The following is a 26,771-nucleotide window of genomic DNA, read 5'->3' on the forward strand; positions in this document are numbered from 1 at the left end:
TTGGTGCAACAGTTTTTAGGAGCACATTGACTGGCAACTTACCCCATTTGAACTGACTTATTCTGCATGAGAAAACCCCCAACATTTTCTCATAAACAGAATTGTTTTAAGTTCAGGAAAGTGTATTTCCTTCGAACAATGTCTGCCTTACAAAAATGATGAGAGACAGACATACTATAGAGGGGGTATCAGTGGGGTGACGGAGGGGAGAACTCTGTCTTAAACAGCCGTGTTCTGATTCTCTGTTCTGTGAAGCTTCCCAGAAAAGATATCTCGTTATGAATCCTTACCCCTATCAACATCCAATAACAAGGAGGAGTGAAATTTTTAGTACTAGTGCAGTCCCCATTGGCGGTGGATACTAGTGCAGTGCCAATTGATGGTTTCGCCAACACGACACTGCACATCCTTGGGTCCAACGTTCATAGTTAGACTGTGGGAGTTCAACCTCCTCAAAATGCCTGTGTGTCATTTTATTTAACATCCCACACATTGCCTGTCGAGTACATCAGGCCCAACACTGCCTCCAGCTCCAGTAACATCCTCAACGCTACTCTCGGAGAGGCTAATGTTCTCACAGCTCATTTAACGGTTTTCCGGTAAAGACTGGTCAGGTCAGGAGACTGTGTGGCGGGGTTGGGGCCTTGATTACAGTCTACGATCCTCTCATGAAGGCGATACTCCCACCTGGGAGGGGTTATGATACGCTGACACAGCAGGCATGGACATTATTATCTACGGTGGACGCTGTGGTATTTTAACCTCCAACATAGCAGGGCAGATCCAAGTGAAAGTGGTTTATAAGATTAGGGAAAGCAGGCTGGCTGAACACAAAACCACATCCAGATCAATTTCACTACTTTGAAAGTTGAATGTAGTGCAGCCAGGTAAATAAAATGTTGGTGATTTGATCTAAGTTATATATATCTACGACAGGCTATTTATATAATATCATACAGGTTTACCGTAGAGTTGTATCAATTTATTATATATTTTACCTCATACATCTGTTTACATCTAACCATATCAGTACAGGATTTTATACACAACATTTATTTATCACTTAGCATTTTCTTTTTTTCAGCAGATGTCAATACTGCAAAATCAAATATTGTTTACTCACAGTTGAACCAAAAGTGCAAGATGCAAAAACTGGCAATTGAGGACAGGCATGCAAGGCAGGAAAAGAAGACTACAGGAAAAAACATCAACACATGACTTGCTACCATTGGAGCTCATGCCACAAAACACACTCAGACACTAACACACAAAACTAAGCCACAGTGCATGCCACAGCGCTTATCTATAAAGGCTACTGTGTACAGACACACACACACAATTTGAAGACTTTTTATAGGGCAGAAATGCTGTAGACACAAATGTAGCTAAAATATCCAGCAAGATTTATTTAGGTAGCTTATAAAGTCAAACAGAAACATTGCACACGCACGCACACACAAACAAACAAACACACACACAGAGTACACGGACACATTCATACAAAGCAACACATGCGCACACGTACGTACACACACAGATATGCATGCATAATAACATCAGGTCCTTTTCTAAGACTATCTTTCCGACCCTGGCAGCTGAATGAAATGCTCTAGCAGGTGATGAGGTGAGTGAGAGAGTGGAGGAGACATCTTTGAACAAGCAGAGGTGGTTATCACAGCCCCTGGATTGTGGTGATTGGAATCATTTTGGTTTTTCTTTTGTTCATCTATTATTGTCTGTACAGGTCTGCAGGTTGAAGCTGGACTGAAGACATCTGAGTGGGAGCAGACGTCATAGGCTCCGTAATGGTGGTCCTCTATGGATAAAATTACATTCATACATCTTCTCCCTCAACATGCAGCGACAAGAACGCATTTTTATGCACACACAGACACAAACACAGGAGGACTTGGGAAAGGAATGTTGTAGAAGATTGAATTTCAGTCATATCAAGTCCCATGGGATGTAGGCCCTAGTGACCATGACAGGGACCCAGTGCAATGTTGTTGCATTACCTGGTTGACTTCTTCTGAACAGGAACCAATTATGATTATGGCGGTGATTACCATGCACGTCCAACCCTGTGACACAAGGGTTCATAGTCCATAACACTGCAGAGACAGAAACTTGACAGAAACTTGTCATCTGCAGTTCAGGCCAGTTCAGCCTCTGTTCTTGTCCAAGTCATGTTCATTCATGTAATCGGGCATTCACATATGGAGCAGTGCGGCGGCAATAACGAAAGTCGGGATTGGCAGTAGCTGCACGTAGCTTTCTACTTTGTCAACACCCACACAGAGCATTGAATCGGTACCAGCACAGCATTGCAAAGCCAGGAATCCCCGTGCTGTGCCTTTGCATAATGTGAATGCCCGTCGGGTTCTAATAAGATAATGGGTCAAATACATTATGAATACATTGTTTAAACGGTCCTGAAGCAGGTAAAACAACTCACATGTTCCTATATGTAACTCAGAACTCTAATGTCTGTATAATAGCAGAGGTCCAGTGCACTTACAACAAGGGTCATTTTGCTTTGGTCTAGACAGGACAGGACACTGCTAGTCCCACAGTCAGAGATGGGTGAACATGTAGTTCCTTCTCTGTCAGACGGAGTGGCTTTGCTCTGCTCTCCATCAATCCATCCAGTGTCTGACGCTCCTTCCATCTTTTGCCTTTTCCGAAGCTAACAATGTCAAATCTGTCCTGTCCTGTCCTAACCAATGCTGTCCCATTCCATCCTGTACAATCTTGTCCTTTTCCTGTCCTCTCTTAGCCAGTCTGTCAGGGTAAGAGGAGGGTTATGGGCTGGAGGGGGTTGGGATGGCCTGGGGTTCTGAGGTGAGGGCGCAGTGAGCCGCCGTGCTCTTCACCGCTCCCCCAGGGTAGCGGCAGTGCAGCAGGGAGCGCAGGTGGCGGAACACGGACTTGCGGAAGATGATGAAAACCCAGGGGTCCACGATGGGGTTGAGCGCCTGGAAACGGAACGCCAGCAGGTTTTCCTGGTCATCCCCTACCAGGTGGACTGCATTGACAAACCCGGCAATCTGAGGAAGCGAAAGAGGGGGATGGTTACATTTGGATTGTGATATGTGTGTGTGAGGTGGGTATACGCGTAACAGGTGTCGTCACGACGCTCGTCAGAATAGCTTTCTCCCTTTTTCTTGCCCCACTTTGTTTGAACGGTCCCCTGAGTCCTGCACACTACGACCACCTTTCACAAACACCGCTTGAATCGATTGCATATAAATTAAGAGCCATAGAGTGGAGAGAGGGAGATGAGTCTTTTCTTCTTCTCTTCGTTAACCCCCCCTCCACCTCTTCATTAACTGAGATAGATTCAACAAACATAACCTCAGTGGATGGCCTTCCCCCAGGGCTTGTTGTAGTGGAGACCAGTCAATGTTACCCCTGTTGCTAGGGACTGGGAATGATATACCACAGAGAGAGGGACAGATACAGGCAGACAGAGAGAAGGAGGGCCAGAGAGTGTATGATTCTGTGACACCAACTGACGGATGAACAGTTTTTGAGGGGGGTTTGGGTGTGGCGTTTTGGATGATTGCTCTGGTTAAGAGCGTCTGCTAAATGACTAAATGTAATGATCTTCACCGCATATCAGTCATTGTGTTTTGTTTGTGATGGTTGGGGAGTTGGTGGTAATTTAAGAAAATTGTGGTAAATTGTCCTAGTCCAAGACATTTCTCTTTAAAAGCTCACACGTGTGTCCATGTAAGTTATTTTCACCATCTCATCACAGTAACAAAGAGGGATATCCCTGGGGCGACGTTTACTGGCAATGAGGCCTTCAGCTGGAGAAAAGGGATGTAAATGAGCCAATAGCACCTCCAGGTGATTTAGAATAGCTGATGTACTGGGATAGGTCTGAGTGAGCAGAGGTGCTACATCATGGATCATAAACTGTGCCTCCCTGCCTCTCAACCTCACTGATTTACTGAGAGGGTCGGAGACTGTGAGGTGGTGAGGCTGAGGCTTGGATTCAGAGAGGCTGAGAGGAGGGGAGGCTGAGAGACCGTGAGGTTGAGAGGGACACTGCTGGGTGCTTGAATGATGACGCACCAGGAGCCTAAACACCCGGGCCCTGCTCAACAATCTAAGTAGGTGCCATGCTCGTGTGTTTATGTGTGTGTGTGTGTGTGTTTAGCAGTGGTAATAACGCAAGGACAAACATACACCCATACCACCCAGCCCCCCACCCCCCAACACACACACACTACCATGACGTCCATGGATGTCTCCACTCATCTGGGACCCGGGGACTCTGGGGAACCCAGACTGTGTGCGCTTGACACCACATCATGGCAGCTTTAGAAGCCATTTGAGGCTGCTGACGACTGATAACTGGCCTGCACGTGAGGAAACAGGACCGGTAACGGCTACCCTGTGGAGCCCATTAGCCTACATCTTGGCTCCAGGAGAACTGGGAGCTTCATAGATCCTGTTTCATTGAGAGGTCATTAGACTGGAAAGGGAAGGAGACCATAATGAAAGGATGCAGACACACCGTGACAGAGGCTGGGGATGAATTCACAAAACTTTCTTAAGATTGTTAAGAAAAAAATCTTTGTAAAAATGGTTTGGTTTCAAATAACCTTTAACGTAAGGATAACGTTACTCTTGTCTTACATAAGTCCCAAAAGGTAAAATGCTTTTTCAGTGGCAGTCCTACCAACCAGAGACCTGAGAGAGAGTGAGAGAGCGTGAGAGAGAGAGACAGAGAGAGAGTGAGAGTGAGAGAAACACAGCGAGAGTGAGAGAGAGTGAGACAAAGACAGAGAGAGTGAGAGAGACAGAGAGAAAGAGTGAGGATGTCGGACGTGAACGTTGTTTGTCTACTGTCAGCATTTTCTAAAGCACCCTCTGTGGTAACCAAGCCTGGTGAGCACCGCCACATCCTGTGTTTGCTCTGCTCCTGGTGGCCTGATCAGGATGCTGGTTTGGGCTCACTCTCTCTGTGGTGTCTCCTTCCTCAGGCTGATAAGCTGTGGCCAGGTAATCAGCTCTTTCATACGGTGTTTACATAGCGTGAGATCTTCCCTCCCATAACAGTGGATTTATGGTTAATCTAAGCAAACTGTCACTGACACTGCCAGTCAACACTGTAACTGACCTTATTTAACCTTATTTACTAGAGTGACATCATAGGACCGTCCCCTGTGTGACAGGCCAGGCCATTGAGCTCCCTCACACTTCCACTATTTTCCGTTTCCATCCTAACTTTCTTGATTGTCATACCTTTTCACACCTCCTGCCTTCTTCCAGCTCTCAGCCCTTTCGAATTACTCCCCACTCTGTTCCTCCCTCTTCTCATTTTACCAAGAGGATGAGATCAGTGCCTCCTCCAGTTCCAGCCATATCGCAGAATATATCTCTCTCCACACCATCGTACGACCACCCTATGACGTTTTTTTCTGTACTGACTGAAGTTTCCTCCTGGGGAATCCTAATGCATTCTAAAGAAACACGTTGTCAATCACAACGTTCCATCAACAGGACCAAAGCTACATGTCATGTGTTCCTGGGCCTTCCGTGTGAATGTTCCAGCTCAAGTATTCAGAGCCAGTCTCTCTCTCTCTCTCCTCTCTCTCTCTCTCTCTCTCTCTCTCTCTCTCTCTCTCTCTCTCTCTCTCTCTCTCTCTCTCTCTCTCTCTCTCTCTCTCTCTCTGTCTCTGTATCGGTCTATTTGCCTGCAGGTGCATTAAAGGAATCTACATATCCCGTCTTTTTGTGAGCTATAGAAACACGATGGTCTCTGACAATGAGTCAGCATGCCCTCTTGCTGCCCTCATTCACTGCGGGGAGAGGAGAAGGGGAAACTCCCAGGAGGGGGGTGGGGGGGTAAATGAACATGGCAACCCAGGGGCATACGGGAACGGAAACTATGACAATTTGTGCATGACAAGATACCAAATATAGATACTGTACGTGCTTTACAGGCACGTTTTTGTACTTGCATGTAGGTGTTGATAATAATCTGTTTAACCAAGCGTGGCTTTCATCATATGATAAGATCATTATCTGGCAGGCAGTGGAGCAGATGTGTGTAGAGCAGAGAGGTTGGAGTAGGTCTAAATGTGAACAGATGATGTTCTTCCTATCTGACCTTATCTGTTTCTCTCCTTCTTTCTGCACACATTTGTCTTCCCCTCATCTCTCCTCTGACCCACATGTTGCCCATTTACTCACTTCCTGTTTTCGATCTTCTCTTTTCACTTCTCTTTTTATTTCACTCATTTGTCATGTATTTGAATCATTAATCATCGCCCTCTTCTTGCAGTCAGACCTCTATCCCTTCCTCACCGCTTTCTTCCGCCCTCCCTCTATCCCCTACACTCTTTCCCTCCCACCCTTAATTTGGTTTAGAGCAATTGCTGTACATGTGCCTGTGTGTGTGGGTGTGTGTGCCTGTGTGTGGGCAGGACAAGAGGCAGCTGGGGTCTAAAGAGGGGGTGTAGATACAAACTAAGATTGTAGAAGGATAGCTTTGGACAGCTCTGTGTACGTATCTCTATAAAAACTGAGGTTTAAACCTTGCCACGTCTGTGACTGTGCCGAAAAAAGGAAGTGGAGGAGGACATGACAAGACTCAGCACTTCTACACAACCGAGAACGAACGTTTTTACAGTTCAAAGAGAAGGTTGAGCAAGAGTGTTGGCAGGGCGTGGGGGCGTTCGGTCTCACTTCCCTTCAGCTTCATTTTCCAGATCTGATTATAAGCGGCACCTTCTGCTTTTCGGTGCTCAGACTGTGAAGCTGCTGTAACCTGAGAGGCTGGGCTGATAGAGCCAGCATAGCCCTGCAGAGGTGGAGGCTGCTGCCAGGGCTGACGGTCCAGCATGGAGGGCATGTGAAGGCTGACAGCTCACTGTCCAGATGTGTGGTGTGTGGAACCATGTGTGTGATGGGGAGAGAGACAGACAGAGAGAGAGAGGACAGACAGAGAGAGAGAGAGAGAGAGAGAGAGAGAGAGAGAGAGAGAGAGAGAGAGAGAGAGAGAGAGAGAGAGAGAGAAAAGCAATGTTAGGGAGATGGAGACTGAGAGAGAAAGAGAGAGAGACAGAGAGAGAGAGAGAGAGAGAGAGAGAGAGAGAGAGAGAGAGAGAGAGAGAGAGAGAGAGAGAGAGAGAGAGAGAGAGAGAGAGAGAGAAAAAGCAATGTTAGGGAGATGGAGACTGAGAGAGAAAGAGAGGGTCATAGTATGTTCAGGCCATGTGGTTGCAGTTTGGTTCAAAACAATACGACAACAAATACCAGCAAAACTTCACTCTGTATCTTGGCCAGAACTCACAACCTTTCCATTGTTTTCAGACCTGTGTATTGAGACTGATGGACATGGATCTAGCCTCAGAAGATGCCCACAAACCACGCATTACAATGTACAATGACAGACTAGTCAAGGGTGTCATGGCCTGGGCCTTTCTTCCACACACGGCCATTGAAACAAGATGCACTGCATGTCTCCCAGACTGAAAGAGGAAATGACACATGGAGGGAGATAGAAGGGGGAGAAAGTTAAAGAGAGCAATACTGGGAAAGAGGGAAGTGTGTGTATGTGAGCAGTCAGAGAGAATCAGATCATTAGGTGGAATGAAACAGACAGTTGTCTTGTGTTAGCCTTAGTGTTAGCCTTGGCATGTGGTAGGATAGTATTCGTATTGGCAGAGGAATAGTGGAATGGAAGAGTGGTCATGCCATCTGTAGCAGGATGTACAAAGATTTCTAAACCCTACAGAGGATCTCTCACAGCCACACCACACGAGTGAGGGAGAGGGAAGTGCTTCAAAACCTCAAAGTACACTATTCCTCAAATAAAATTGGATAAAAGCATGTGCTGGAGGAACACAGTATTGTTACAACATAATATTTCAAATCAACTGGTGAGGCTTGGATGTGTAGGAAAAATACATAGGAACAACATGATATACTTTGTACGCCCTGAGAGGATGTTGGGTTGTGTTTTTCTGGGTAAAACTTGGCCATCTCTCTGCTGTCTGGGAACATGGTCAATCTGCAGTGTGATTAGAAAGTGCACACTTCCTAAATTACTCCCATCAGTCCTGGTTGTCAGTATGACATTAGTAAGCTCTCATAACAAGTCACTCACTCAGTTGTGACAATGCACACAGAGTTATTAGAGTGAAGGCTGTGCATGGTCCATAAGCTGGTTGTGGTAAACCGTTTTAATAGGTATGTAGGAGATAACAGATGCATTGCTGGGCTATGTCCAACACCTCCAACTGTGATGTGGCGTCCAAACATGGACTAGTTGATGTGTAAAAAAAAGCCTTCCATCTCTGGAATGATACACTTCTGGCCTTAGGGGTCAATGAGTTCATGAACCGACAGGCAATAAAACACATACATAAGCCTTCAGTATTTAGCTGAACTGACACACACTTGATACATTCATGAGGAGAGAGAGAGAGAGAGAGAGAGAGAGAGAGAGAACCAGAGAGAGAGAGAGAACCAGAGAGAGGGAGAGAGAGAGAGAGAGAGAGAGAGAGAGAGAGAGAGAGAGAGAGAGAGAGAGAACCAGAGAGAGAACCAGAGAGAGAGAGAGAGAGAGAGAGAGAGAGAGAGAGAGAGAGAGAGAGAGAGAGAGAGAGAGAGAGAGAGAGAGAGAGAGAGAGAGAGAGGGAGACACACAAACACAGATGCAGCCCCTGGCTATGGGATAGCCAGTCTACTTAATCGTCTGTCCTGAACACTCACCACCTGAGGTGATTGATCAGGGTATAACTTGAATGTAATTTACACACACACATGCACGCATGAGAACACAAACACACGCACACACACCAGCTGGTGCAAATACCATCGTAAACCCCAGGCTGTTAAAAAAACGTCCAGTACCGTGGCAAGTACCAGTGACCACCTGTTGACTGCTATGATGTGTGTACTATCTTTTCTCTCCATCTGTCCATTTTTAACTCTTTCCCCTCTTTCTCTTCCTTTACTGTCTTATGTTTTGTCAAACTGTCTTATTCTTCTCTCCCCCCTCACTTCTACTTTCATCTAATTTTCCCTGCCTGTCCCTTCACCCTTCTACATCTCACTGTCTCCTCTTTCTTTCTCACTCCATCTTTCCCCTGTGACCTGTCACGCTCAGTGACCAATGAGTAACCTTCCACCCACTGTCGTTCATGGTTGGTTTCTTTCTCTCGTTCACACAGACCCAGCAGAGGCAGTGTGGTTCCTCAGGGCCCAGAGATAAGTACTTCCATGTAACACGCTCACTTAGCTCCCTGAGTGCAGACTCAACTGATATCATCAGACATGGAAAACTGTCTGGAAATGAGGCAAGTCACTATGCTGTCGAAATTCTGTTGCGGATGCATAGGATAGTTGTGAGGGACGGACATGGCTGTGTACTCTGCTCAGGAACGTCATCTTTTAGGGTGCGTGACGAAAAACCTTGGAATTGGGGTCAGTGGGAGGAAGCGGGGATGGACAGGAAAAAGCTAAGTGGAGGCTAGAGACGGGGGGGGGGGGGGGGGGGGTAGATATAAAAAGATAATAGGAGAAAGGGGAGATAATTCCCATCTGTCTTTGAGCTGGACCAGGGTGGTAATCCCTATGTAAGGGATGCAAAGTTTCTGAAGTCCCAGCCAAGTGAGAATCTCAATGGGTTCCTTATCATCTGGATAGAATTATCCTCCTGGAGGCCTGTGCTTTCCGCACAGCAGGGTTCTTGAAGAATCTGGAGGGTTCCTCATGTGTGTTCGCTACATAACCCAAAACAGGGAAGTGAGCTGTCGTGATTTGAAACCCAAGGAGGGGGGCCGATATCTGCTGGTTCACAGCTTCTCTGAGCTGCTTCAGTCCTACGCTGATAGAAGGCTTGTTTACTTGAGCCACAAGATTTTGAAATACAATATGGACTGGGGTAAGAAAATTATCTGACAGTAACTTATGGCAGGTTTACAACAGAATTTACCTTCAAGGTCCCTTTTCCCACCTTCAAATGTGGAAATAAAAAGCTGTGGTTGGGAACACAAACACCTCCTCCACAGTAAAACCTTCATTACAGAAATAGAGGAAGAAAGAGAGAAATTTACACGGTGAGAACTACACAGATGGCCCTGTCCAGACAAAGTTCAGTAGGGCCCTCACTATCCTGCTCTCACTATCCTGCCCTCACTATCCTGCCCCTATTACCTCCTCCTCTATCTCCCCTGCCTCCTCCTCTATCTCCCCCTGCCTCCTCCTCTATCTCCCCCTGCCTCCTCCTCTATCTCCCCTGCCTTCTCCTGTATCTCCCCCTGCCTCCTCCTCTATCTCCCCCTGCCTCCTCCTCTATCTCCCCCTGCCTCCTCCTCTATCTCCCCTGCCTCCTCCTCTATCTCCCCCTGCCTCCTCCTCTATCTCCCCCTGCCTCCTCCTCTATCTCCCCCTGCCTCCTCCTATATCTCCCCCTGCCTCCTCCTCTATCTCCCCCTGCCTCCTCCTCTATCTCCCCCTGCCTCCTCCTCTATCTCCCCCTGCCTCCTCAGTTATTGAAGGGGTGCAGTATTTCTCTTCTGCATGTCTGCTGGAAGAGTTATATTAGGACATACCAAAAAACTGTTGGTTTGTAGCATGGGAAAGGGACGGGAGAGAAGGAAAAAGGGAGAAATTGAGGGAGGGAGAGATTAGATGCAAAGAGAACAGGGCCAATTGTTCTCCTGAGCCTGAAACTCTAACTGACACGTAACAAAAAATATCCACCTTTGACAACAACTGTCACATTGAACACCTCAGTCAATATTTGAAGGAGATCACCTGCCTCCTGTAGGACGCAGGTGATCTCTACCTTCATGTTGAATTCAATCATTCACCACTAACATTTAGGCTATTCATCCATTCATCTTGAGTGCTACGATGATGGATGTGAAGCGCAGTGCGAGGCAGTGCCATGATGAATCTTTTCTGGCTTGCAATCGTTCCATCCACCTGTGACAGTGCACTTTCCCACAACCTCAACTAATTCAAGACATGTCTTAAAGGACATGTGGGGGTGAGAGGGAAAGGAAGAAGGGAAGCGAGGCGAGCGAATCTAACAAACCGTATGAATTGGGAGTTTGTAGCAACATCAGAGACCTGGAGTAAGTTGCCAAACATATGCATGCCTGGTGTCAAACTGATCATGTGAGAAAACATCATTCAAGCAGTTTTTATTGATGACCGTCTGATTGATGCATAGCTCTTTCTCATGATATTCGTGCTGTGGTAGAGATTTGTGTGTGCTTGGGTGTACTCCCATACATAGTTACTAATACATCCCTAATCATTCCCAGATATCTCTGTATCACTCTCTGTCCACAACATATTGCATAGACGGTTCTTCTGAGTCAGAAACATTCTTAAGACACTACAAAGGGCTGGAAATCCCATCTGACCACCCCAAACCCCACCAACTATCCTGTCATCTCCTCTGAACTCCACCCAATCCACAACTTAGCGTGTCAGTGAGTTCCGTAACTAAAGTAGCTCATTGAGGAGTGTTAGTTTACACTATTTGTGTTCGCTTTACAAACGACCCTTCAGACAATAGAGTGAGTTTGACTGCTTCTTCTCCAGTTTCTGGTTCCCATGTATAAGGGGTCTCAAACACAGACATAATATAACAAAAACTACCAGTTAACTGAGCATACCAAAATATGATTCTCTTTATACAGTGTTTTTCTTTTCTTTTCTCTCACATTCTGCCACCCACTCCTTTTTTAGGCCGAATGCACAAATCGAGCAGACTGGAAACTCTGGTTGTGGTGCTTGAATACAGTTGGCCAATGTTTGAGTACTTATCGTCCGTCTCTCTCCAGATTTACAGCCTTTAGAGATATACAGGCTCATAAAGATCATTCTCATTTCAGAGAATTACTACGTGGAACACAGACAGGGTGGGGGGGAGTGCAAAAACAAATAATGAAAATAGACTCACTCTCAAATCAACAGCCTAGGCTGGTAGCTGGTAAAGGATTCAAGTACATTACCAGACTGTTTGTCTAACAAATGACTCTTTAAACCAGGCATCTCTCAATATCTCTCCTACTCAGCTAATCAGACCAGAGCACACGCACACCGAAAGGGGGTTGAAAAAGAACTCTCGATTAGGATCATTAAACATGGACGTAGCCAGATAAGGATCTCTCTTTAGTCTCATTGAATTGACTCAGTCTTAGTCTCTCCGAGATACAGATCTGTACCACAAGAGAGACGTGCTGTCTTCATGATTGCATATCCTACAATAAAACATTGTTTGTATGCACAGGACTTCAAAAAGACACTCTTGTTTAAGGGACTTCCACTCCTGTTGAAGTATTGTGCATAGCTCTAAAGTAGATTTTAATGTGGGAGTGAGTCAATGACCTGATGATCTTGACCATGTAAGAACAACCATGTTTATATTGACCTGGTGTCCTAATGGCCATGTTGAAGGGATGTTTGGGCTGGTAAAGTGCTTCGCCTTATTAGCTAGGGGGTCTTACTGACAGAGTAACTCATATACATGGAGTCCTAGTCTTTGCAGTCTGTAAAAGGTGTAGGCTAATACTCTAGCTGTGCACTGTAAGAAACCTTGTTTGTGCATCGAGATAAGGTTGTGGTAGTTAGTTTTTGACCAAAAACTACTGCGCTCAGGACCCAAGGTCGTGCAGTGTTGTGTGTGAAGGTATTTGGATGAGCGGTTTGAGATAAATAAATATAAACATGTTTGCCACCATGTTGAGATGCACTAAGCGATGGAACCATGGCTCTCATGAGAATGGGGACTGCACTGCAATTCACCCCAACTGGCTTTGTACTTGCATACAGATATGTATACCTTTTTTTGCCAGTGGCGTTTTTAACATTTTATAAGGTGAGTTGATGGGCCAAAGGACTTACGGGACTTAAAAGGAAGTATTTGTATACATTTTTTATGGAATACATAGCGGTAGCTAATGGTCTTTACCAGTAGCACCGGAGTAGGGAATTTTAAATTTTTTAAAAGGCTTAGTAAAGAAGTGAATTGATTTTTAAATTGATTTTGAGAGTGCAATGCAAACAGAACAAGATGTGAGTTACAAGGTATTGTATGTAAGAGATCTGACATCAAGCCTGATTGTAGTCAACAAATCCCTGGTCGATAGACTAACCAATCATTCAATCAACAAACAAAATGTTTATTCCAATTACTATTAAGATGGATTTAATGCTGTAGTATTGATTATGTTAGTCAGTCAGAACATTGCTGATTGATTTTTCATTTAGTAAAGGGCTACCTGGAAACCAATAGGGTCCTTAGGCTGATGACCACCCTCCACTGCATGTCTTCCTCCCACACTAATTCTTTGTGATTCATTCTTGTCATTCTCACTCACCCACTGTCTAGTTTCTTTAGTCCTCTCTCTCCCTGCCCTTTTCTCTCTCCTTTTCCTCCATTTCGTTATCTCTTCCCCCACTCCCTCTCTACCCCATTCAGAACTACCACTCTGAGCAGCAGTCCAGGTCAGCCAGAGGTCATCCACTCATCATCCACGCATCATTCATCACCATTGCCGACTCTCTCAAACAGGGAACATCCCCCACTAAACACTGCCACAGGTCAGGGGTCAATGGTTAAAACCAGACCTTAACACCACATTGTTCCTGATTGGAATGACCAATAACCAACAACCACCATCAGGTAAATGTAGCCCGCTAGTAGTGGACGATCCTGGGTTAAGCATTGAAACTTCCACTATGACGCAACAAATATGGGGGGGGGCTGGTGGAGGGGGGGGCTGGTGGAGAGGGGGCTGGTAAGTAAGTAAGTAAGTAAGACTTTATTTATATAGCACTTTTCATACAAGAATTGCTGCTCAAAGTGCTTTAAATAAAATCAACAAAAACAATAATATAAGTGTTGATCTAACTAGCCGCACTCTATCTGCGGTCTCTTGAATCCGTCTTAGATCCGAGCTGCCACTTGCAGTTTCCTTTCTGGTGGAGGGGGGGATGGTGGAGGGGTGGATGGTGGAGGGGGGGATGGTGGAGGGGGCGATGGTGGGGGGGGGGCTGGTGGAGGGGGGGATGGTGGAGGGGGGGCTGGTGGAGGGGGGGCTGGTGGAGGGGGGGATGGTGGAGGGGGCGATGGTGGAGGGGGGGCTGGTGGAGGGGGGGGATGGTGGAGGGGGGGATGGTGGAGGGGGGGATGGTGGAGGAGGGGATGGTGGAGGGGGCGATGGTGGAGGGGGGGCTGGTGGAGGGGGGGCTGGTGGAGGGGGGGATGCTGGAGGGGGGGCTGGTGGAGGGGGGGCTGGTGGAGGGGGGGCTGGTGGAGGGGGGGATGGTGGAGGGGGGGCTGGTGGAGGGGGGGCTGGTGGAGGGGGGGATGGTGGAGGGGGGGGCTGGTGGAGGGGTGGCAGAGCGCTTGTGAGTATGTGTGAGGGTCTGTGTGAAAGCGCACTCCACTGTGTCAGAGTGTGTGCACTGTGTGAGGGTGTTGTATGGTGATGTGTTTGATCGTTTCTTTTTGCAGGTGAAAAAGTGTCTACTCAATTTGTTCCAGTGAACCCATCATAGTACCGTAAAACAACAGTCAATAATTCAATTGATGACACAACTGATTATAGATTAGTTCTGATCACATCACGCTTTTCATCGTCTTTCCAAACTGTGTTTTGATCCTTCATCATCTGCTTTATCTGCCACCATGTTACTGAAGCTATCTTTAAAACAGCGAGAAGCTAAATCTATCCCACTTCATCTCAAATGAACCCTTCCATTGGCTTTTCACAAGTGTGCTGTGCAAATGCAGGACTGAGCAGCTCTGGAGACTCACAGTTATACCAGCAGATAGAAGAAGCTCAGGTTTGTTTGAAAACCTTTTGGAAACAAGGTAACTAACCCTATTCCCTAGTCTGATCATTATCTATTGCTGGGGTTGTGTGGTGACCATCATGATTGGCTAACCCCCATGGAGTCATTTGTCATTCAACTGACTGCACCAGAGATGAGAGAGACAGGAGATTGTACAGACATGTCACAAGCCCCTCCCCACCACCCTAAAACATTCACTCTTTGACCCCAAAGGTGAATCTATCTCCCTCTCTTTCTCCCTGTCTCTATATTAGTCTCTCACTCTGTACCATGCCATTCTCATTGCCTTCAGCCGAGCAATCAGCTAACCCCTCGTCCTAACTTCTCTAAAACACGCGCACACATTTTCACACAACCTCCAGTGCAGTTGTGTTTTGTTGCCATATCCTTCCTGTCTCGCTTGAAGCATCACTTCCTGTGTTCATTCCTGTGTGCTTGCTCTCAGACTGAGCAGCACATGCTGTGTCAGGGAGACAGAACACACCAGGCCAGCAAGGAGCCACATCTGGACTTGGTGTTTGGAGCCCCAGGGTTAAATCTGTTGCTACTGGAGCTGGGTACCCACACACAGAGACACTGGATTTGTTTGTGTGTGCACACGTTCTGCAAGTGTGTGTGTGTGTGCTTGTGTTTGTACACATGCTTGTTTATGTGTGTGTGTGTGTATTGCATGTAATATATGCACCACATAAACAAAACGCGTATGGACACCTGGCCATCACACTTACAGTAGATGAGCTTATTGGACATCCCAATCCATTCCAGTGTGCTTTTGTGTGGGTTGTGTTGTGGGTCATCTTAGTGTGCTTATGTGTGGGTTGTATTGTGGGTCATGTTAGTGTGCGAAAGACAAAGACAGGAGGACCCTCATTCCAGATTCTGCTCTGGTGGAGATCACACAGAGTGTGTGTTCCAGATGGACCAGGGAGGGCAACGACACAGGGCTTATCTAACCTGGCCTGGGGGGGAGAGAGGGGTATATGAGATAAGGCTGCAGAAGACAAGTCGTAGCAGTCGGCAGGAATAAGAGTCACAGGTTGTTAGACCCTCACCTATATCACAATCCCCTGGAGATGGACAATGTCACACCCCTTCACCAACACACACAGACACCATTGTTGTTATTGAGAATGGGGGCAGTTAACAGCCAAGGGTCATGCGTATTTCACTTCTACAGATCTCCACCATCCTTCCATCCCCTTCTGCAAGGAATGAGGGAGGGAGGAAAGTAGGAGGATGGTTAGGAAGGAGTGAGGAACGGAGGACTAATGGCCTTATTTGTCCTGCTTCAGAGTCAGGCCACTCCTTGATTTCCCTGCAGGCATCTGAGATCAATACCTGTAAATATCTTCATTTGCTGGAAACCAGTCACATCCCAGCTTCACCTCAGCTTCACCTCAGACTCATCTCAGCCTCCTATTAGCCTCACCTTAGCCTATGGTGAACAGAGAGGTCCAACCACCACAGCATGTCTGCCTTAGCCTCAGCCATCTGACTGTAAATACTGTAGCCCCCCCCCACACACACACACACACACAGGCACGCTCACACACACACACACACACAAACAAGCCATCATGTAGATGAGTGAGTGTGTGTGTGTCCAGGCAGACAGAGAACAGAGACACAGCGACACATTGATTAACAACATTCCTAAATTCCTTTGGATAACTTCAAAACATTTGGGTTCAAAGTTACAATACAGTAAGTAGATTGAGGGAGTAGATTTACCCTGTAAGTGACCAGAACTAATACGGCACATCAAGTCAGAGAGAGATAGAGAGAAAAAATATATAAATATAGAGAAAAAGAGAGACAGTGAGTAAGAGAGACAGACAGACACTGCAATTACCAGACACACTCTGAAATTGACAGATCGGAAAAATTAAGATAAGCAGTATCTTACGGAATTTCTGTGGGCTGGTTACATTATGAAGGACTAAACCTTTCACCTTGTGTATGTTGGGAGTGTTTTCACTTTGAGTAGAAAGTCCCTTTTCAAAATCCACAAAGCAAACACCATCCTTGTCTACTTGTCTACCCACAGCCCTTCTCTGAAACCCTGAGTCCTTCAGGAGAAATTGAGCAAACAGCCTCACAATCTCCACAAACATTTTGAGTCATAGATTAGACCAAGTCAGGGGACTCACTTTCAACACAACCTTACTAGAGGGCAAGTAAAAAAGAAAGGAAAAAAAAGATTGATCAGCTTGATCAACTGGTGTACAATAACGGGAACTGACTCTCCCTCACTCCTTCCCTCCCTCTGTCATTATGCTTCTACACCTCCTTCCTCCTGCATTTATTTTTCAGCTCCCCACCTACCTCCTCCCCTCTCCTCCTCCCCTCTCCTCCTCCCCTCTCCTCCTCCCTACCCACCTCCATCCTCACTCCCTCTATCATAGTCAGACTCAGACTAAACCATTTTGTAATCAGCCGAATGCACAATGTTAATCTCTCCATTCTCTCCTTCAACTCTACTACACAAGCTGTCTGAGAGTAGAGGCCCCAACACAAAAAAAGAGAGGGAGACAGAGAGAGAGCGAGAGACATAGACAGAAAGACAGAGAGAGTGAGAGACAGAGAGAGCAAGAGAGAGAGAGAGAGAGGGGAGAGAGAGAGAGAGAGAGAGAGAGAGAGAGAGAGAGAGAGAGAGAGAGAGAGAGAGAGAGAGAGAGAGAGAGAGAGAGAGGAAGGGAGGACTGCCATCTGTGTTCTGGCCTCAATATTGTTCCACTGCGTATTTTGTTACACCACCAAGCATGGAGGTCATTAATAAGGCCTAGAGGCTGGGTGTGGGACTGATCAATTGGACGTGGTAATGTGTGTGAGGATGTGTGTGAGGGAATTGTAAAGAAAGGTGTGTTTTCTAGAGGAGTATTTGAACAGAGTATGCATGGTCAATGCAGAATGTATACTTAGTGAGAAAGGCTTAGTCGGTACACTGGTGCATAGGGTAGGTGTGCTCACACATGATTTGGGACATGTATGTGTGTGCCTGTGTGTTCACAGATCTAGAGTTTCCTAAAGTCCTGTTTCTTTCTTTCACATATTTGGAGTTCAGGTTTCCAGCATGTTTAAACAGCCTCCATTCCCCTTGAGGCCTCTCATCACACTGCTACTAGCCCGGGGCAGCAAGGCAAGAAGCAAGACCTTTACAACACCACCACTCATACACACTGACACACACCCACACACACACACTTACACACTCAAACACACACCGCGACACACACACTTAGACACACATAAACTAACCCCCACACAGGCTAAGACAAACGCATACTAACACAAAGGCCAGGGTCTGTTTGGAGTGTGTGTGAGGCGTCTGCGTGCTACCTGGTGCAGCTGGGGGATGGTGGTGGTGTGTGCTGCAGCTGTGCTCCTCATGGCTGCTGTGGGCCTGGCCCTGGTGCTCATCCTCACACGTGAGGCCCACACACACACACACACACCTCAAGTGCAGTGTCGTTGAGTCAGTTATGTAATTATCTGCATTTTTATCCAACAGCAGTTTACGAGGCTGTACGAGAACTGCTTAGTCAGAACATTGCTCAGCGTCTGCTCTCTGTTTTAGAACCAGGTTCCTGTCTGGTGTTCCGTGACGACCAAGAACCAGCATGTCCCACTTAAACCTTCTCTACTCATCCTACAGTGTCTGACAACAAAAAACTGGCTACAGTTGCCATCATCATCTTCAGATATGACATGCGGCCAGAGTGAGATGGAAACACCACAGGCAGAAATGTGATTACGTTTTAAATAGGTCACTTGCATGTGACTTGCACACCGAAACAATCAACCACAGGCAGTCTTCATAAAAATAGATGAGATTAAGATTATTAATATGTAGTTAGACAAATGTGAGGTTCTCTGTAAGATTCAATATACAACAAACAAATAAAGCACACTTCTTATTTGACTGGTGTCTTCATTATAAAACATCACTAATGAGGATTTCACACAGGTACCATTAAGCTATGCCCGTAGGTTCAGGGAGAGGCTCTGGGAAAGGGGCCAGAGCCTGTCCACCTGGGCATGCAGGTTTGGACCACACCTGTCGTCCGTTAGGAAGGTGAGAGGCACGACAACAACATTGTCATAACCACCATGAGTTTGTCTTACTGTGTAAACAACCATACTCATGTAACAGAGAGGAGCTGGAAGATTAGCATACAGGAGGGCAGCATACAGCATAAGTGTGGATTCCATAGGGATTCAGTAATAATCCATTAACAATTCTTCTGATCATTCAGTCTGGCTCAATGAAAGAGTCATTTACATAGGAGATTCAATGAGGCTTTAAAAAACATTGATTTGATTCAGCAGAGTCACATAATCCCTAGAGAGAAGAGGGAAGTTACAGGGAATGTAATGAATTGAACTTTCTCTCTGTTTCTCCCCCCCCCCCCCCTCCCATCCACCCCCCCCCTCCCAACCACCCACCCACACACACCCACACACAGAGCACAGACAGAGCACAGACAAGAGGTCAAAGGGAACACTCACAGTGAGCGGCAGGGAGCAGACCACAAAGATGACGGTCATGGACGCCAGCAGCACCAGGTGATCCATCTCCTCCTCGCCCTGGCCGAACCACGACAGGCTCATCTTCCTCTTCCTCCCCGCCGTCACCACCGACCCCCGCCGCGACATCTGGCTCCGGTGCATGCGGCACAGGCTGACTATCACCGAGCCGTTGCACAGGAACACCACGGCGATCAGCAGAGCCATCAGGGAGGCGTACGACAGCGAGAACGCCAGGACGCTCCCCTCCTCCCCGTCCCCCGACGTCTCCATCTTAATGAAACACCAGGTGCCCGGGCAGTACTGCTTGTGGCGCCCGTACCCCATGAAGGGCAGCGAGCAGAAGCCCCCGGTGAACAGGTAGATGAGGAAGAGCGCCGTCTTGGCGAAGCTCCGGCGGACCACCTTGGAGTAGAAGTACGGGTGGCTGATCGCCAGGCAACGCTCCACCGCCATGGCGCACAGGATCAGCATGGACGCCAGGCCGAAGAAGGACACGGCGAAGGCAAAGAGGTTGCAGAGGCAATGGCCCGCCCGTCAGCCCCAGCAGGGTGGAGCGGCGGGGGCGTAGCAGACAAACACGGGCGGACTCAGCAGACAGGTGCCCAGCAGGTCTGTGAGAGCCAGCCCCGTCACCAGGATGCAGAACACGGAGGATTTGGTGCGACGCTCTTTCTGGTGAACGCCCAGGATGGCGAGGGCCATGAGGTTGCCCCACCACGCCGGCCACGAACATGAAGGTGCTGACCACCGGGTTGCCGTCCACGTGGATCCTGGTGCTGTTTTCACAAGACTCGTTAGGGAACATGGTGACTGGTGTGTGTGTGTAAGAGACAGAGCTTTAGAGAGCGGTTTTGTGTGAGTGAGAGACAGTGTGTGAGTAAGTAAATGAGTGAGATCGACTGTGTGTGTAGTGTGTGAGTGTGTGTGTGTCTGGAAGGATGTGAAAGATAAGGAACTCTCAGTGAGGAAGTTCTTGGATGTCCTCCATTAAAGCGACTCGCATTACTGCACGATGATGCGCAAGACAGGGACCTGTCAACCGGTCAGTGGATATCACACAACTGCAGCAGCACCAGAGGAAAGCCAACTTGTTGAGACCCATGGTCCACAGACACTGACTCAGAGCGTGATTCAATGGATTTTCCCTTTAAACCGTCTTAATTTCTGTTGTTTCAATCCCTTCAGTTACAGCAATCTCAAACGGTTGAAAAGTCACTTAAAAAATTACTCCCAAAAAGTTGTCATTTGAAACAGTTTATTCGGGGTTCCATTTTTGCCCGTTTTTTTAACACTACAGTCTCCGTCTTTAAACCTTAAAAACTAAGTGAATAACAATGAGTAACAACTACAGGAACGACGGCTTACCCTAAATATGGAACTCTCCTCTGCGAGAAATGTTCACCAACTGGCACTGATGATGATATTATCTTCTGCAAGTATAGTCCGTGTAGTCCTTGTCCGCAGAATAACGATGGACAGAATCGGAGGTAGAGGATGTCTTCGCTCTTCAATTTTTTCACTTTTAAACTGGCGCACGCGTTTCGCTGCTAGCCGTGATCACTCGTAAAGTTCACGTATCCTGAGAGCTGTCTGGATCCCTCGCCCACGCCCTCTCTCTCTCTCTCTCTCCTCTCTCTCTCTCTCTCTCTTTCCCTCTCTCTCTCTCTCTCTCTCTCTCTCTCTCCCTCTCTCTCTCTCTCTCTCTCTCTCTCTCTCTCTCTCTCTCTCTCTCTCTCTCTCTCTCTCTCTCTCTCTCTCTCTCTCTCTCTGTCTCTCTCTCTCTCTATCTCGCTCTCTCTCTATCTCGCTGTGGAATTACATGGAAGCCACTCTCTCTGTGGTATTACATGGGAGCCACTTTGGAATTGATCTGGCCAGTTCTTCCCCACTCATGCTTGGCAATTACAACCCGTTGTCTTGCAGTTGTTGACAGTAAGATCAATTGTCAGTGAATACAGTGTTATTGATATTGAGGTGATCTTACTGTTGCACTGTTTCTAGTGAAACATACCGAACGTTTCTTGGCACAAACTACTTAAACACCATAAGTGCACTTCTGGCTATATATTATATGTATGTACTTGGACACTATTTATTTAGGATGAAATTGATGTTAAGTTACCTGGGCAGAACGTTCGCTTAAATCCTCTCAAGTAAGTTTTTACTATTGCTACTGAATGTTACCCACAGCCAACAATATTAAGGTATCGTTTTTGCAATGCATTTGACTACTGGTGTAGTATAAGGCCTGAGAGACCCCAAAAAAGCATTGGGGATGTCTTGGCCTGGCAAGATTAATGGAACAAACCACACCTGTGTTAAGGCGGGATCCAACACTAGTAAATGAGCCATAATACTGTGCTATTACAGAACCTGTAGCTCCGGTACAGAGGACAGCATATGCTTATTATCATACCAACACATCGTAATAAAGACTCACACACACCAGGGTGTATGAATGCCAGAGATCATACTCTCCAGTTGGCTGGTTGTCTGAGCTGGCTGGTTAAACATGTCTGTTGGGTTTGGTAAAGCCAACAGTATTTATTTGTCACTCATCCTGGTTTAACACAAAGCATGTCAATAGAGTTCGAGGATTGTGTGTGGGTGCGCGGGTGCAATTTGGGAATAAGAACATTCAGTTAAACATTAAAGCGGCATTGGGGCATGAAAGACACTTGTTCTCTCACGTGAAATACACAAACATATAGACTGACAACTTGCAAATGTCTTGTCAACATGGGAAAATGTCTCCCCTCACGCCTAATGACCTGTGTGATCATCAGCAGTCCATTCCAAACCCTGCTGTTGAACTAATGGAGATGGAGACAGGCAAACTGTGTGACAATATGTGTGTGTTTTGTGTATGTGTGTGTACTGAATGCGCGTGTGTGGCGATGGATGTGCTGCAGCAGGTGTTCCAGAGCCTGTCCTGCACATGGCCCATGCAGGGCCAGGGCTCGGGGGAGGACATGGGGCTCTTGAGCGCTGCTCTGTGTCATGGGAATCTGTTTCCATCTGGACCAGAGTGTGATGAAATTGAACTGTTGCAGAGTATGAGTATCAGACAGAGAGAGAGGGAGAGAGGGAGGGAGGCAGCAATAAAGGGGAAAGAAAGTAACATTAAAAAAAGGGGTATGGAAAAGACAAAGAAGAGACACAGAAGAAAGGAGAGAAATAACATGTTTTTCCTCTTGCTCCATAACATAATTTGAATGAAAATGTTGCAAGTTAATGAACATTTATCTGGAAATCGTTTAAATACATTTTACTACTGTCATGGGTCCCCCCTAGACGAGTTCTTGGAAATGGGAACAGTACTATAAATTAACTGAAACCATTTCAGTGTCTTTTAGGGTGTCTCTGTGTGTTCTTGCGTGTCTTTGTGTGTGTTCGTGATTTGTTTGCATGTGCATTAGCGTGTGCAGTCAGCTGATTACAATCAGTTTCTAGTTACAGGGCTAGAGTTGAGTAGTGGTATGGATCAATGGATAGAGTTAAAATAATGTTAACTGAATGTTTGTTGATAGTTTGCATCCATAACTGTGGATGACACCTCCCTTTGAACGATAAACAGTTTTGTCTTTGTCTTCTTGACGATGGACGTTTATTCTAAACGTGGGATAGGATTAGTTTTTAGAGAGACTTGACATCTGTCTTTTTAATGTCATAGGTCACTTTGCGAACTTTGCACAGCTCCATGACATGAAGCCTCCAGTTAGAGAAGGCAAGGAGACAGTTGGGCCTAGCAGGTGATGAGTTAAAAGGAAAGAAATGGGAGTACAGCCTGATGTGCCCTTGGAGATTCCATGGAAACTATATTTGCTGTATTAACTTTACCATCTGCATCAGCGTATTCAGACATTAAAATCACCTGTCTGTCTCGCTAATTTCCATACTGGGTTCTTTTCCGTCTTCGAGAAGCTGGAGCCCTCTCTCACCCTGACACAGCCAGTCCAAATAAACAAGCTGAGTGAATGAGAAGAGACTGCCAAACGAGTAATGACAGGTTCAGTAGCTCTGCTTTCTTTCTGCATGTGACTGTTTATGTCCCCACCTCTCCTGCAGCCTCTCTACCTGATTGTGTGTTGTGCTGTTTGAAATCTTGCTTGGTAGGCAATTTAATGTCTTTACAAACTTTGTACCCTAACACTTTTCTCCACTCGATTCTGACCATTTGTTTCTCCTGGTGTGATTGTCTTGTAACAAAGTGAATGGCAGGAGGAAATTGCATGCTTGCCCACATTTCTGAGATGACAGAAATGCTGATATTTTTTAAGAAGTGCTTCAGAGGGAGTAGAAAAAGCCTGTTGTCGGCACTGTTACATTGAGACACTTTGAAATGTGGGTGTGTGTTATTTTTTCCTATATTTACAAACTTAAAAGTACTCAAAATCGTATTACTGTTTTGAGCATTAATGTTTGATGATACATTGTGAGTGACGTTGATCTGGGGTCAGTGGTGTTGGTTGGCTGTGATCACGTGAGCATTCATAGGTCTGATCCTGGATCACCAACATAGCAGACACAGAACTATTTAACATATAATCTGTTCAGCCAAGCCTGAACACATCTCTCTATCCCTGATCTGTCTACCGCTCTGCCAATTATAAAACTGTCCTGTTCTCTTGGGCTTCTCTATCTCTCTAGGTTGTTTGAAGGATGAAACACTTCTTCCCCCCTCCTTCTATTCCTTGTTCTGATTGGCTGGCAGGAGGAGAGGGGAAAATAAGCTAACAGATGACCATGGGCATTGTCATAGCATGGTTTACCCCGGAGCAGACTGTAAAACACAACACTGTGGCATCTTTCAATAAACATAAGACACACACGCACACACACCCACTGACACACACAGGCAGGCAGGCAGGCACGCAGACACACACACACCCAGACAAGCAGTAATAGAGGCGTACACCAGGGTTCATCATAGATTAATACAAGCACAACCAGGGAGACCAACATAAATATACCAGAAAACATTTCCTCTGTGCTCATAAGTCTCTGTTATTTACATTAGCCCATATTGAGATGAATAGGCTGGTTGGAGGTACTGGCGTCTGTCTTACTTGATTCACTGTGCAGACCTTTACTGTGGGTGTTTGGCTTTGTTCAACCATACATGGATTTAGGAGTAGTTGAATTGAGGGAGCATGCTCAGTATTGCTCTGGTCAGTGGTCATTAGAACTTGATTAGTCCCCGTTTAAAATAGGTTGGGTGTGAATGAGCAGTGAACAAGGGCTGGACAAGGGTTGGATGATGAGCGGATGAGGTGTGGACAAGAAGCGGACGAGGAGTGGATGAAAGATCACAGTCACATGGCGTGGGATGAGTCTGATGGTCTTAAATCTGCTGCATGGTTGCCCCCGCCTGGTGACCACCCATACAGAACCATTCTAAAGCCATAGACAAGTACTTACTGTCTTGGATGTGCATACACACTATGGTAGCAACGGTTTCCTATTAGTAAAGAAAATGGACCATGAAAACTGTTAAAAACCACTAACCACAACAAAAATGTCGTTATTTCTCTATATTTCTCCTCTCTCTCTTTATCTCTCTCCAAAGCATAGTAAACTCACACCCTCACCAAACACATTCAACAGAAAATGGTGCTCTCTACTGTCTAAATGGAAAAATGTTATCTTCCTGGCTTGAATTGGCCTGGGAAAACACCAAGATCACAGTCAGAACAATGTTACGTGTCTGCTTTGATGCATGTTCCTCGGTTTGAGCCTCTTCCTTCATTGTGCAAGGCACATGTGAACAACAGGAACTGCCAACAGCATGACACACACTCACATATTACATATCTTCTGGTCTGGATGAAAGGTGCCCACATAGTATACTGTACTGTGAATGACATTTTGGGCTAATGTACAATGAATGTACTTTAATAGTTGTTTAAAAGGGGTTTACAGTTTACAGAAGGGATTTGGGTCAAGCCTGATACAATGAATGCTGATTCTCCATTTGGTAGAGATACCACCTGTAGTTGTATGACACTTAACTAGGGGACGTGAAGTCTAGAGACGGGAAGTCTGGGTGACCTGGGAGAGTTCTTGTCACCTGGGGGGAAGAAGCAGTTAGTCTAAAGACGATGTGGATTCAACCGTATTGTTGTAAGGAGTTAACCAATGACAGAAGAGATTTGGTATAGTTGCATGTCGTATCTATAAAAAGGTTTGTTGAAGAATGTTCTTGGGGGTTCAGGGCCATCAGCTGCGTAGTGCTGGTGGGCTGGATTCTTCCGGTTCCATTCTAGGATGCTAGATGGAGCTTAATGGAATTGTCTATGTGTTATTGTCTTATGTTTGTGTGTCAAAGATGTTATGTTGGTGACGTTATTATGTTGACGTCATATGTCAAATAAACATTAACTCTGTACTTCACCCGACTTCAGCTTTACGGTTGATTCTCTCAAAAACTTCCACGACTGTACCAATCCCAGCACAATCCATCTCACAGTCAAGTATGTTCTTCTCCAACAGTAATGAAATCAAAGTCCTGTGTCCACACATCCACTCATCATGTGTCCAGCGATCTCCCCACAGGGATCAGAAGATCATCAAAAGCAATTAAAGGTCAGATAAGAAAGGGGCAAATAGATCTATATCAGAATTTAAATACAGTGTATACAGAATACCGTTACTCCAGTGGAACTAACAATTGCATTATGTGGGCAATATACTCGTGAAATGGATGACGCAGTTTTATTGAAAAAAGTACAAATATTAAACCCACACAGACCTTGTTATGCATCTCATTCGCCTTGGTTTAATTTTCCATGGTGATGCACATAAGGGCTGGTGTCAGTTTGATTTGCGTTGCTCTCACCTGACAATGTTCGCAAGGCTCTAATTGCCAGGTCACAGACCTCTAAACTGGGAATCGAACAGATTTCCCTTCCGCTCTCTCTCCGACCTCATGACAATACTGGCAGCTCACTCTGAGAAGATGTCATCCATCCAGCCGTCATCCATCTGACATCCTGGCCCGAGTGTAGAATCCAAGAAAACGTTCTGGACCCGTCCGAATCAGAGACTGATTCCCAGAGCTTTACCTCCTGGAATCTATTAGTTCTGTCTAACGCCTGAGCTGGGCCCAAGATGGCCACCTCTGTCTGGTAAACATGTTTCCCTTCCGGCTATGGACAAGAATCAAAACAAACCTTCAAGTTGGTTCAAGATGGAGGAGGTGGCACTCGACGAGACTCTGCATTGTTTTCCTCAAGCCACATGCGAGGAATGCTGTCTACAGACAACCACCATCTCATGACCAGTGAAGCTTTGTGTGTGCCTGTCGAAGGAATAAGGCAGATCCTCCCAGTATACCCTGACCTCTGTAACCCTAACCCCAGGATCCTGGCTGCTAGGCCTCCCAGTACACCCTGACCTCT

The 26,771-nt window shown here is 46.3% G+C and overlaps 1 protein-coding gene across 1 annotated transcript; it reads right to left on the reverse strand.

Moving 5' to 3' along the window:
• Positions 1-972: 972 nt before the first annotated feature.
• ptgir (prostaglandin I2 receptor) lies at positions 973-20,966 on the reverse strand. Its single transcript, XM_047016166.1, is given in 3 exon segments — positions 973-3,047; positions 19,351-20,082; positions 20,084-20,966. Coding segments are annotated over 3 exon segments (1,071 nt in total). The 5' UTR covers positions 20,177-20,966; the 3' UTR covers positions 973-2,801.
• Between the last annotated feature and the right edge of the window lie 5,805 nt (positions 20,967-26,771).

The sequence above is a fragment of the Hypomesus transpacificus genome, unplaced genomic scaffold, assembly GCF_021917145.1.
Source record: "Hypomesus transpacificus isolate Combined female unplaced genomic scaffold, fHypTra1 scaffold_320, whole genome shotgun sequence".
Lineage (NCBI taxonomy): Eukaryota > Metazoa > Chordata > Actinopteri > Osmeriformes > Osmeridae > Hypomesus > Hypomesus transpacificus.